The 14611-nt window shown below is 37.5% G+C and overlaps 1 protein-coding gene across 1 annotated transcript in view; it reads right to left on the reverse strand.

Annotated features, from left to right (window-relative positions):
- The window catches only part of bin3 (bridging integrator 3), a 28309-nt gene extending 16209 nt beyond the window's left edge, over positions 1-12100 (reverse strand). Inside the window, exons 1-3 of the mRNA XM_029510823.1 lie at positions 11994-12100; positions 5415-5463; positions 4372-4412 (exon numbers count right to left, since the gene is read on the reverse strand). Coding sequence (XP_029366683.1) covers positions 4372-4412; positions 5415-5463; positions 11994-12001 — 98 coding nt within the window. The 5' untranslated portion in view covers positions 12002-12100. The remainder of the gene's footprint in view (positions 1-4371; positions 4413-5414; positions 5464-11993) is intronic.
- Positions 12101-14611: the final 2511 nt, after the last annotated feature.

Here is a 14611-nt window from a genome sequence, read left to right on the forward strand (position 1 = left end):
TCACGTTCTGGTTTTGTAATACCGTGAGGCATCAGCAGTACTGACAACAATCGGAAAAACTACAACAAATAAATCATATAATCTCTGACAGAATATGAATAATTTTCAGAAATGATCATCGCATAATTTAATAGCAATTTCTGTAGAGATTGTAATCAATTTCATTCACTGAAGACATATTGACATGGACAAAGAAAGCACCAAACCAAAAATCTAGAATAGGAAATTAGTGTATAAAAACATGGTTCAAGAAGGAATTACACATTTCATTGATTCCACATAAAATGTTATTATAACATCTGTTAGCTAATTAACAATACAGGGAACACTTCTTGTTGCTGTCAACTACATTTTCACTCAAAAGCATTAATGTTTTCAATCATTCCAGTGCACATATTCCATTGATGGGTGTTAAAAATGGCAATTACCAGACTATGGAGGCTGAAAAGACATGCCATTCATTTCATTATATCAATTAAGGCAAATGAGGGGTTTAGAATGTCCCCTGAGACTGCTTTCATATCACTTCTGCTGGGTTGTTGAAAAGGGGGATCTGGTTGGGTTTCATTTTCATCATTGCTTTGAGGGATTATATTAACTGGGAAGACAATGGATGTGTAATCCCATAGGACCTCTTGTGGGGGGTGGGGGGGGGACACTATGGCCACTGGCCATAAGTTGAAAAGACATTGGCATCACACATATGGCTATTTGAGGACAGAAAGATGGAAGTCGTCTGCCTCCAAATACAGATTTATTATTTTTTTTTTGTTGTTGTTAGAAAATAAACAGCAGGTTACTGCATCATTGCCATTAGTGCATAAAACAAACAAAAATGTGATTGCTATCTACTGCTGTTAAAATTGTTAAGGCCAAGAAGTAGGAATTCAAAATCATGCTACAATAAAATGATTCCATGTATCTAGTGCAGCATCCTCCAGAGTTTTGAAACAAATAATAAAATGCCTGTCATTTCTAAACCTCTGAATTACATAAATAATAATCATAACATGAGGCATTTAATACATTTTGTTACAAAATAGTACGTGGAGTCCTGGGAAGCTTCAACCATCTGTCAGATTGCACCCTATACGAGCTCTGATTTTAGATTGTGACCTGTTTTTGCAATTTCAATTATTTTTGTTTGTTTTCATTGAATAGGGCAAAGGAGACATCTGAAGATGTAGGGTCCAAGGGTAAATAAAAATCATTAATTATTTTCTATCATGACTTATCCTCTCAATTCTTTTGTTTGCATTGACGTTTCATTGGATTTTATACTGAATTGCCAGAGACCAGATGGAAGTTGTTCCAAAAATGTCATTTAAAGTAAGTGATGTAACTTCAGCCTTGTTCATGCCACAGGAGAAAAAACATTCTGTCAGAACAATCTCCACAGTAACTTCTAGTATCCCTCGCTCCAATTAGATGTAACCGGTACATATAATAGGATGCGCTGTATTATCCTTCCTCTAGAGTATAAAACTGTACACTTAGATTTCAGATATTCAGAAATAGGCTCTTGTAATTGCAACAGATGCTATGGGCAATTTTATCAGCATTACTTCAGGCAAAATTTAGTCAGTATAATAATAACCGGGTTCCTTCTTGTTATCATAATTTAGGTTACTCAGTTAATACATTTACAGTGTGTATGTAAACCAAGAAAATGTGTTGAGTGTGAAGAGTTTGGAACAGCTTTTTGGATTGTGAGAGGGGGCATTGAAAAACTCAGCTAAGAGACAATATTTCTGGGCAGCTATCACATTACATTTCTGTTCTGAATCATACCTGTAGCCAGAAAATTACTGCTGACATTATAAACATCTGGAAGTACTGATATATGGCCACTTTTATCATTACTGTCTTTGTTATGGCTGTCAGCTGAAGGAGTTGAAAACTCTTGCTACATTATTATACTTAGTTTTGAATGCAATCATGATTGCCAGTGAAATTAATGGAGGCCATGATGTAAAACAAAATGAAACAAAAATAGCGTCTTGTAAGTTGGCTAACACAATTAACACATGAGAGTAATGGAAGGAGGCAAATATGAGATGAGGAAAATAACAGTATAACAGTAAAACTTTGCCAGTCATGGACATCGGTTTTTCCAGGATCGTGGGTGAAAGCGTTTCACACTAAAACAAACTAACGTGCTCTGAGACCAATGCCTGGGCATTCGAGATGTGGTCATGTACTGATTATTTACGCATGTGAAACCCATGTTCCAGATAACAGTCCCCCCCCCCGACCACTTTAAAATACGTTCCACAATGCTGTTGCATCTTCTGTCAGCACCCATTCTCGATAAGTGCCAGGTGAGCCTGGAGTCTGTTTCCAAAAGGTGCTAATAGAGCGACACAGAGGAACAGCTGCTGCTCCAGTGAGTGCCCCTGTGTTGGGCCTGTGATGCCACCATCATCTATTACCTACCTATTGAAAACTGGAAAGTCCCTGCTGCATTTTACATGACTTTCACACATAAAGCCTGTGACACTAGATAATAAACAGGCATTCAAGCATGTTTGACTGCTCACACCAGACTCCTCCTTTTGGTAGCTTGGCACTTGGTTATTGCCATTTACAAAAGAACTGAGTCTGGCACTTAGATTACACTAAAATGCAAAATCTGAAAAATCATGCAAGATCTTTTATAAACGTATTTGCTAGGATCTCTACTTTCAGTGCAATTAATCTGACAACTGAAATATTTTCACAACGTATGGGGATCAGTCAAAATAATTAATACCATTTTTTTTTTATTATTAAATCCTCTTTACATTACATCCCCTAAAGGTACACAAACTGAAAATATGAGCCAACCTTCTAAATGAAGACTTACCTTTTACATATTAATAATATTTTTTGTATTTGTTGATGTGTGTGTATTGAAATGATCAAACGATTAATTATCATTAAGTATGTATGTTCACAATCTGTGTTCATGTTGGAAAACATGAGCTATGAGAAGCATCCTGATATGAACATTGTAATTGTGCTTGTTCTAGATTTGATATTCAGTGCCAGTCAAAATAGACCATCGGCTTCTGTCAGTGGGGTAGAATGGAAAAACAGGTCAAATAGTTTAGGCCTACCAAGTGTATCCCAGCCACAGAGACACTCTGTGTTGATATGAATTTCTAGGGTGGAGAATCTAATTGTCTGTACCTGCCTGTTGCTCTGACTCATCTATAAGGTCTACTGGCACCACACCTTCCTGATAAAGGGCCCTCCTACTCAACAAAACCTGAAAGAAAAATGGTGCTCCCACTCTTTTTGCAGAGCCCTCAGGGAGTTTCTATGACCTCTACCTGACAGTAAGAGAAAGCCTGAATTTACTGAGCTGGAAGGATTTCTGATCTGTTCTTGTCTTTCTCTCTTTTAAAACTGATATCATGTTAGTCATTTCAAAGAGACTTGTTTAAAAATCATCAACATTTGATTTACTTTTTATTTATAGTGTTTTAGTTACCTGTAAGGAGCTTTGAAAGAGTCTAATTTTACAATTACAACCATTTAAAGCTGGGTTTTATCATGTTGAAAGGAATATGGAAATTATGTGCGCTTTCTCAATATCAAATTTCCACCATGCTCATAGTGGGTCCTTTCACAGTTCAATGTTGAGAAAAAAAAGTGACCAAACGCAGCAGGGATTGGCACATTGTGTGGGACAAAGATGTTGTACTGTACAATGAGGAGCATGTTAAGTGTGAGTTTCTCAGAGTTCCTTGTAAACAAGTAAAGCCAAAATACCTACATGAGTGAGTAAAATTATACAGCAATTGCATAATACATAACAACAAAAAATTCTAACAAGCTAATTTTGTATCAACATGCATGCATTTGTGAAAAGATCACAGTGACAACATCTTAATTGCAGTGTCAAGGTTACCTATTAGTTACTTTATACAACTGTCTTTGACTAAGGAATGTATCATAACTGGCATCTATAAATAATCATGAATGATACAAAATCATTAATACTAAGATTTAAAACAATGATCAAAAAATACAAGGCAGAATTGTCTCATATACCACACAACAGGCAAGTAAACACTAACGATAGTTACTGCAGTAGTTAAAATAATGTAACTTTCTATGAAAACACTTTTTATTAGACTACTCCCATTTCATTTCACCTCTGAATAAGCTGAAAATTAAATATTGACAAATTCTTCATGATGGCATAAGGAGAATTTAAAAATGCATGGTGTGGGCATAGATAAGGTGTAGGAGGACTCATTTCACTAAACTGAAGGCACCATAATACAGCATTACACACATGCATGCATGGACCTCCAACACATATTGCAACAGACACAAAGTAATAGTAATCTATCTTATACTGGCTAAAAAGGCAAAACTTACTTTTGGAGTTTGTCATATTCACGCTCAAAGTCTCTTTCAACCTGAAAAACAGTGCAGATATGTAAAATTCTGAGTGTATTAATTAATGTGTATGTGTGTGTATTTTTTGCTTTGTTGGTATTTTTAATTTTATAGGTGTGAACAGATGATTATGCTGTTATCCTGCAGGCCTTTTTGACCACTTTTGACCAGAGCATATTATATTATATATATATATATATATATATATATGTTTTCTTGAAAACTTCCTGAGTCATGTCCCTTCTCAGGGACTTTTTGAGGGGCATAAACATTAACCAACAAATTATAGCTATATATATATATCCTGTTTCAAGAAAACCTATATATACACACACACACATATATATATATATATATGGGTTTTCTTGAAAACTTCCTGAGTCATGTCCCTTCTCAGGGACTTTTTGAGGGGCATAAACATTAACCAACAAATTATAGCTGGAGATGTGCTCCAGTGGTTGAAATGCAGGTGAAATATATCAGGTTTCCAGGGTGAGCAAAGGCTATGACAGCTTGTACAACCATGTCTCTAAAACATGTCAAGTGGGTTTCAGAGGCCTCTGGAGTTCCTGTCTTGTGGTTCTGTGGGCTCTGGGATTTAAACACAGAGGCCAAAACTCTGAGGGAGGCAGCTGACACTTTGTCACTAGCGGGTCATCTAGCTGGGCTTCCTCTAACCCACTCCCTGGTTTTTGCTTAAGATGGCACAGGAAGCTGGAAACCGAGTCTGACAGTGACTGCTGGGCCACAGACCCATTACAGTGGAAGTGGTTTTCTCCAGCAAGGAGGGCACCCACTCACTGTCACTTCAAGGTAACCACCTCTTCCCCCTTTTAACTGTGGCACACTGATGACATTATTCAGACCATTATTCATGTTGTATGTATCATTTGTGAAGTTTAACTATTGAAACACTTTTTATAAATACACTGTCATAGAGCAGTGCTTTTTGGTTGTTTTTTTAAAGCACTTGAATATTTTGAGCACGCGGACTTGAATATATGATAGCTCTGGTCACTCACAGTTTTAGAGACAATCTGCTTCTTTGGTTGACCAATCTTGAAGGGAATCCTGGAACGGCACAAAAACAAAAAGGAGATAACATAAGAAACTGGGAAAAAGCTACCTAAAACGTGAAATCAGTCAGTCATTATATAGTAAATGGTTGCATAACGATGAATAACAAATAATAGGATAATACAGGTCTTAAGGTGGACAGGCGCCTCTCTGAACACTAAAATCTACTGTAGTTCTTTAGAGTCTAGAGTATGCAGTCAGAATCGTATACATTAACTTTATATAATCTTTTAAAACATTGGACTCCCATTCTAAAATATAAAACCAAAATTTAATAGCTGTCACTTCTTCCCTATGTGGCTCTACTGCATGACCCTGGAAGGCAATCAAATACAGATGCATTTGCTTGTCAGGAAGCCACCATAACATACTGGAACACAAAGGGGTAGAACCAGGATGGTGAGTTTCCTGTGAAAGATCAACATCAAAACATGTCACAAGGTTTAGTGTAACTGCAGCAGTTGCACCTCATTTTCAGAATGAAACACAAACTTTTCCTCACTCTTGAAAGAAAAACACATAGACACCATCAATAGTTTTATTACAAGAAAACGAGACCTGTTCCTTCTTAGTTAAAACAATCTTTTATCCCTATTTCAAACCTTTGCCTATGCCTTAATAAGTTGCTGCAGAGCATCAGAGTGCCTTAAGAATCCATGAGGCAGAAAACACTGCCTAACCAAGGTGCTTGGCTGTTGTCATTGATGTGGCACTAATGGCCTGAAATCTAAGCTATATGATGGACAGTTGCTGCTGACAGGCAGGGTGAGGCAGCAGCTGCGTCAAAAGAAAGGTGTGTAGAATAATGAGATGGAAAAGATAGGGTGTGATGTAGGGCCTTGTTGTGCAACCAGAAAATGCAACTGATGTGTGGGGAAGATCTTTTTTGACAGCTCAATCAGAAACTACCTGGTCAAATAACAGGATGATAAATAAGCAGGATCAATCTAGTAAAAAAAAAAAAAAAAAAAGCACATCAACACAGGGAACAACGCAGCTTTTACCAGTGACTAGCACATAGAATTTCATTTGATTTCCAGTCTCTGTATGAGTGCTACTCTTTACATTGTATTAAGTATCAGTGGGCTTGACCTTGTTTTCGATTAAGATTTGAATACAAACTCAAGTTATCCAAACCCGAGCCATTTAAAAACTGCCTTAAAACTGTTTTGTTGCTTTTGGCCAGGATAGTGGTTTCACCCTCTATGTCATCCTCTGGATGAGCCATCACGGAAAATAACCACAGAGCTTACTCAACTTCATCTGATGTGACTCATTGCTTACCTGATTGGTGCACGATAACATCACATTAAATACAACTCTTACGCACATATCGTACACATAACAGCAGCATAGCTGATGGAGAGTTTTCTGACTGAGGGGCTGTGCTCTCTGTGAGACTACATCTCGCAAGAGAAGATCAAACCTTGAAATTTAAGCTTGAAAAAAGCCACTTCAGAATCCATTCCGCCTGGTCAGACACGCATCAAACAATCACCAAAAGTGTGATTATGACCTGCCTGACTTAACACTAGTTTCTAACAACAACTGACCCTTTCAGTCCGTGTGGGTGATCACCTGCTCCTTACAATAACTGTTACTCTTGCTAACCCAACATAAAACTGCAATCCTAATTAAAACTACAAATGCACACAATACTGCATGCATGACTTACATACAGTATATGTACTAATATACTTCATAATAACAGACAATAGTGCCCCATACTGCTAGACTAAACTAATTCTGGTGAATGGCCCTTATTCCTCTGAAGGGCATGAACAGAATTCTTGCTGATAACATCTGTAATTGTTTTAATTTCTATGTCAGTGTGGTAAGACACTTTTGTGTGCCTGAATTTTCTAGTTCTGCATATAATGTATGTAATGTGTGTCTTGTAAAAATGATCTCGATTTTAATGACAAATGCTGAATAATTCATGCCTGCAACTTAACAAATTTAGAATTTAAACTTAAGGGACGGTAAAAAGCTTGTGGTTAAATGAAGAAACAAAGCACCTGGACAGTGCAAAAAAACAAAGCCAATCTGTTTGTATTACAGATCAATGATGAGAATACTGTCACTATATCTGTGTTCTCTTTGTAGATGAACAGCCATGCAGTCAACGTTATTTAGCAATTATTGCATTTGATTTTTTTTTTTTTTTTTTGGCAAAAACCTAATTGAAGTCTTACGTTACAAATGTCCGAACAGCCATTGATGCCTTATGAAACATACATTTCAAAGTTTGCTTTCAATGTCCTTGTCTGCTACATCTTGGCAGAGCCAGCTGTAACTAGATTTGTATTGCAATGATTTCAAGAGAGTCTCTCCAAGTGTATCTATATTTTTCCCTTAATCTAACAAAGGCTGGTTGGTTGGAAAAATGTGAAAAAGTGTTGTTAATACTATAGATTCAAATTAGATTCTCTTCTACAAAGAGCCAGAGGGAAGTGGTCACTCTCCTCAACTACTCATGAGAAATGGCAAAATACTGAGTGAAGTCTGCTTCAGGGAGGGAGTGGGAAAATGTAGCAGGCAACCAGAGGGAGAGAACGAGAAAGAGGAAGTATAGTGGTCACTGTGAGAATCATTTCTAATGTTTCTTCACACAGCAATATTTCTGTAAGGGCTGTCACATTTAGAAGCACTGGTAAATCTGGTCATGTGAACCCAGACCTAGTGTCTGACATTGCAGAGGCCTGAAGACAGCTGAGGACAGTGTTGTACATAAACTTTCATCGAAACAAATCCAAGCCTTGGGATTGCAGGTGTGTCATTTTAGTATAGATACACAAATCAAAAATGTGGATCGAAGCAGTCAATTGATTATTAACTCATATCAGCTAATACCAACCATGACAGCGGTTGTGGAGAATCATAGTAACTTGAAATGTCACGGGTAGTATGGAGTCATTGCCCATTTTTTAGACTCATATATACATATAAATTAAAAACGACTCTTTTATCCATTAGCAAGTTCATAAAATTGCATTTACAGAGCTATCTCATCTTTGATTTAATAGGTTGCACGTCACTGCCATCAAGCAAGCACGTAGGCAGGAACAAAGACATAACAGTCTTTCTATCCTGGACACATTATGCACTCACTGGAAGAGCCAATGGCTTTTCACTAAAACTGCCAATCTGTACACCATTAGAGGGATAGTGCATCATCCGGTGTTGGATATTCCATGGAGCACAGAAGGCTAGTTGAAGATGCTGGGAAGTGGAATTGTTCTGATGGTGACCCCAAAGTCAAACCGCTCACGTCATAGAAGCAAGCGTGCAGGCCACGCTGGAATGCATCAGTCAGCAGAGTCCATAAAAGACTCTTTTCATTGGTCGAGCACCCCACTCTTGACCTTGTGTTTGGCAGTGCGTGCTGGTGGAAGCGTCACTTGCCAGCTATTGACTGCCTGACAGAACTGAGTGACGCCATCTTGCTTACTTGATTACAGTCTTCCTTGAAAATGACACTACAAATGTGTAACCCATTATATGTCAAGTTAACACATGTGCACGTCACAGGCACACTGAAGGAGTTTGTGTCTCACAATTCATGAATGCAGCTCAAAAGGAAATGACAACCACTGAATTTATGCAAACCCCTTTTTAAAACTTTGCAACAGTCACACACAACTGAGAACATGGTATGATAAACTTTCCTATACTTGTAAAAGTCAATGGAAATAATAGCTGAAGCTTTGTTACTCTGTTTAAAGACAGTGCCCAGCTTCAACGCCTGAATAGCCCCAAAATCGAAAAAGATAGTAAGATATACCAAATGAACTATTACTGCCATGACTCTTTATGTTTATGTTTCACAATTAAAAAAACACTATGATAGACAATAAATCATGCCAAACTACATGAGAGTACAATCAATTACACACTATACTGGACCTGGAGGGAAATCGTTTCCCAGTAACGGAAAACAAATTTTTTCCTGACAACATGAAACAACCTGTTCTCCAAATGACAAGGCAATACATGCCTAACACAGTAAAGAAAGCATTACAATGGGGCTGGCCAATAAATCAATTCATTTGAATTTGTGGTTTAGGATGACTTGTTTTTAAATCAACTTTATTTTTTCTCTTTAACTTCCACCAACAAGGCTCCCCTTGGGCTTCCATAGTTAAGAGCGGGCTGAGCTTGTCATGACCCACCATAAGTTGCTACCTGATGTGAGGGCAGTGATGAACAATCACCACAATCACCATCTTGGAAAGCTATGTAAAGCAACTGTGCTTAGACAAAAATGAGCCAATTGCGATTTGCAAGAAAACGCAATATAAGAAATAAGAACTTTTAACACATGCAACAGACTGTTGACCTGTCCAGGGTGTATCCCACTCTCGCCCACAGTGAGCTGGGATTGGCTCCAGCATCCCTCACAACCCAGAAACGGATGGTGCTGAAATGTCTAAGATGAATGAACTTTTGACTCTTTGACCCTTTAACCAAATTCCAGAAGAGAAAAATCTAAACAAAACAACAGTAAAACTTGTTTTAATTATTTCTTTGTCATCTGTAGTTTGCTTTTAAGAAAGAAAAAAAAATATATAAATCAAGCTTGGTGTGAAAACATTTTAAGCCATATTTCCCAGCCCTAAATTACAGCATTACACATATTACTACTTACTTTTCAGAGTGAGACTATAACTAGTTAGATGAAATGTGAAAACGATAACCTCTCAGAGAGCTTTGAGTGAAGTTTTCCTCTGTAGCTAGAACATGAGTTTGGCAAGAACTAGTACTGATCAGTCCCTCCAGGCAATCGCAATGATTAAGGCAAATTAAAAAGAAAACCATTCAAATGGTTCTGTCTTGCCTACAGTGTTTGTTTATTCTGAAGAAGAAGCTGTTAACTCCAGTATGCTCAGATCAGAGTTGTGTTATCAGGCTATTCTCTGTTCCTTCTTGCACATCACTTCTTAGTTTCTTTCTTTCTTTATTTTTATTTATTTATTTATTTTATTTTATTTTATTTTATTTTATTTTTTTTTTTTGGGGGGGGGGGTCCTCTGCGACCTGTTTTCTTACATTTATTTCACTGTAAATAATAGGACAGTTTTATTTGGTGTTAATTTTGGACAGCAGTTTCAGCTAGCAAGATATTGTGCAGCCGCCATGCAACAGATGCAGACCGTGTCATAACACCAACTGATCACTTGTTTTCATTCATTGAAGTCAATATCATGCTCTTTGGTGACTCCACAGAAAATTTCAAGTGTAAAACATTCTGAATATTCAAAGGAACAAAAATGGGTTTTTCTATAAACAGCAACACAACTCACTGGAAATTCCCTGGTCATTTTTCGATTTAATGATCGGCTGATTGTTTTCTCAATTAATCCTGGTGGAAAAAGCTACCAAGGAGGTGAAAACTGGACTCAGTCTGGATTCATCTGTTTGAAAGATTAATCATTAGTAATAAATATTTTCACAGATTCTCTTGTCTGATTTAAACCAATTATCTCCAGTGTAATACTCAATTAAAGTGACTTTAAATAGGGGCAACACTGCCAAATGATACAATTGGTCCACATAAACATAAGCCAGAGACAGGGTCTGCAGACATAACTGAGTCAACTGTGCCTGAAAAGCCTGTTATTAAACTGTGGTTAGCAGTGGGTAACTTGAAACATGTGGAGTGCTATCCCAAACTTCAACCAAGTGTGAGGCATAAAGCCCAGTGCACATTTACCAAACATGAACCGCTCTACTGAAACATTCTATCATTTGAGAGTCCAAGCTTGATTATACCTGATGAACCTCACAGCTTTGTTTATAGCTGTGGACATGCAATGGGTTTAAATACACTGACCTATCCGTCCATAAGCAGTTAAATACAATCACTACTGTGGGCTACATACATGATGGTGATGATGGTTATTTCTAAACAGGAGCAGTGAAGTTGTACAAAAGAAATATCAATAAGAAGAACATATCAAAACGCTGTTGTTAGCCAAAAACAACTGACTTGTCAACTTCATTTCCCTTTAAATGGCTTCACTGTTGACCCTGCTGATCCACACCACGTTTCTGTGACTGGCTGAACTCTGTTAGTGTTATTAAAACGACATAAATAAGCCGAAAGAAAGTAATTCAACTCCTTTAGATGAGTTGCACACTAATGTTTTCAGCCTGCCACACTATGTTGTCCACTAGCTCAGCTCCTTGAATTAGACTGCACCATGCAAAACGAAGTTCCTAACAGCGGTCACTTCGCAACTAACTATTAAGCAAACCACACGGTGCTCATGTAAAACCCATCATCGATCAAATCCTAGAAAAAGTTTTCCCCTGAAAGAATATCCCACAGTTTGCTGTTGTTAGCCGCGAGCTTTCACAAGCTAACGCTAACTCTTGTCCGAGTGTTTGTATAGCGCTTCCGGGGAATAGTCGGAGCCCGGCCGACCATCCAGTGTCCTTGTTCGTAATGAATGTGCCAACAGAAATTATTATTTTTCGATTTTGGTAATACATGAAATTAATATTGTAGGCAGAATACATACCAGCTCATTTTGAGTGCACTTTTATTCCGGTTTCATGAGGTTGTTTTATAATCTTCCGTGGACCTCATCCCTCTCTACCAGCCAACAGGACAAACGTTGAACAGGAAGTCCGGAGTTCAATTGCTCGCGCTTCCTCTCTGTTTTTTTTTTTTTGTTTGTTTGTTTGTTTTTTTTTAGACAAAAGAGCAAAGTGGAGAGTTATATTTTATGATTAAATGTTATTAATACGTTAGTTATCACATGCATTTGTGATAACAATAGACGTGGAGTACGTGCATTTTTAGAAAGATTATTTTTCATGTTTCACATTTCTTGTGTGTGTTCGTCTGGAGTGTGCGTGCGCGTGAGCGCGTGCACGCGGGGACCCAAGTCAACTGAAGGCAATTGATATTTTTCTTTATTCAAGTACTTACATAGAAATAACAAAACAATTGCATTACATCAAACTGAGTGCCAAGTAAACAGGGGAGATCATCTCCCCACCACAAGGATATAGTCAAATTCATTTCAATATTCAGCTCATAAAAGGACCTTATTATAAGGTAATAAAAACATGAAATAGGCCAAAGACATCCACGACATTTTAAACAAGACCTCTTGTTTTCTCGAAAGAAAAAAAAAAACAAAAAAACAAGAAGGAAAAATAAAAGCAAACAGAACAGTTATCCCAGTATGTGTTTCCAATTGTTTGTCTTGAATTGTTAGATTTATCCCATTTCACCCAATGTGACTTTTATTTTCATGCATAATAAAGAAATGAGCACCACCCACAGCATCTGGGGGTAGCACTTCGGAACATTTCCGTGCACATGCAAACATGAGGATATACTGTAATGAAAAAGAAACACAACACAACAGAAAACAGTGAGTATCGACTCCATCTGAACACCATAGTGTCACTGCTGAAGACCACAAAATCCCTGAAGCCACGCTGTAGTCCATAAGATGACATGAGTAGCCTATAATATCTACATTATTGAAATCTCATCAAATGGGAATCGTTTTTTATTTTCTCTCTCTCTCTTTTTTCCTGGAAATCCTGTAATTATTGGTTGTTATGAATGAGCCCAAGCCTATTGCCCTGTCCAAGGCCAACTTCACGGGGAGTAAATTCAACAGTTAAACACAAACATTAGTAAAAGGCTGCCTTCAGATGTTAGCAGTCTGAGGTCACATTTATGATTTGTTGCTCCTGTGGAGTTCTCATCATGTATTGTTTTTGATCAGCCAACCCTGCAACCCAGTTTGGCACAAAGATGGCTGCTGAAGTTGGCTCAGATCCAACATGGAGCACAGAACGAGGATGAGGCAAATTCCAATTTCAGAGCGATCAGCTGCCCACTTTTGGACAGATGAACATAAAAAAAGCATAAATAAATTATTCTTTGAGAGGCAATATTAGGAGAGGGTTGTTTTCGATTAACAAGTCACCAACATATATCTATATCATTCACACTTTTCACAGAAGAATGATTGTTCAGAAGAATGTCTTGTATTTGTTTAACCACCAAACTATATTGAATGAGTGGGATCATACAAATTTTTACAAAATCTATCTGTCCATTAGAAAAATGTCACACAGGAAAAGTGACTCAGTGAGTCGGATGACTGATGAAATATCATAATTACAAAGTCGGAATTACATGGCTTCATTTTGACACGGACATAATTTGGTGTAGTTTCAGACATATTCTGTATCAATCTACAACACAAAGAAACATAAACACAGTTTTCTCTCAGGCAAGGTCACATTCTTATATAGCCTGCAATAATTTAAGAAAGACATTCACACCAGGAAAGTGTCAAATCTAGAGCACACAAGAGCATAATTTTTGGTCAAATAAAGTCAAAATCATCAAAGTCAATCACAACAGCAGTCTAACAGGAAGTTATTTTATGTAGACATTGAAGATAATTATTGATTTTATGCTTGTCATCTCATCTAGTACATATATTCGGCACCGACTCCATGAGGCTGTCTGTCACAGAATTTTTTCATCACAGGCCACCACTCATTGGAAGATTCAATCTCTAATTCCATTGCCACAGTTTACCTGAAATAAGGAAGGCGGTGTAAAAATGTGTAAAAACGTGTATTTTCGAGAATACGATAAGCTATGCTTTTCACTTCCGTTTCATTTCATTGGGAAAAGTTCTGAAAAGTTTCATTAGTCAGTGACCATCTATGCAATAGCATCATGTATTTTTATTATACAAAACTATTGATTTGCAGTTAGATATTGCAGGGTGTTTGAACTTTTAAACTATCTGTAAAAGTGCTAGGAGCGCTGTTCATTTAACCATGTAAATGAGTTGAGAAAAGGCTCTCTGAGGCCAAATTAATTGGAAAATAAGTGGACACTTGCCAGGAAGCTCAGCAGTGAATCTGGTTGTTACAGGAAAGGGAAAGCATGGCCTTGGAAGCTCATTTCTGCATGCATTGTGTTCTCTGTGGCACTGCTTTTCTGAACATCTCTTTTGGCCTTTGTATTTATCAGTCAATATTCTCCTTATTGCCATGTCTGCTGACCGGTACAGTATTTTTTCCCCAGTAGATAACAATGTTTATGTATGAGTTCTTTGCCTCCCGTCACACCATACACTTATTAATAGTCAGC

This window comes from Echeneis naucrates, chromosome 9 (genome assembly GCF_900963305.1).
Source record: "Echeneis naucrates chromosome 9, fEcheNa1.1, whole genome shotgun sequence".
NCBI classification, from domain to species: domain Eukaryota; kingdom Metazoa; phylum Chordata; class Actinopteri; order Carangiformes; family Echeneidae; genus Echeneis; species Echeneis naucrates.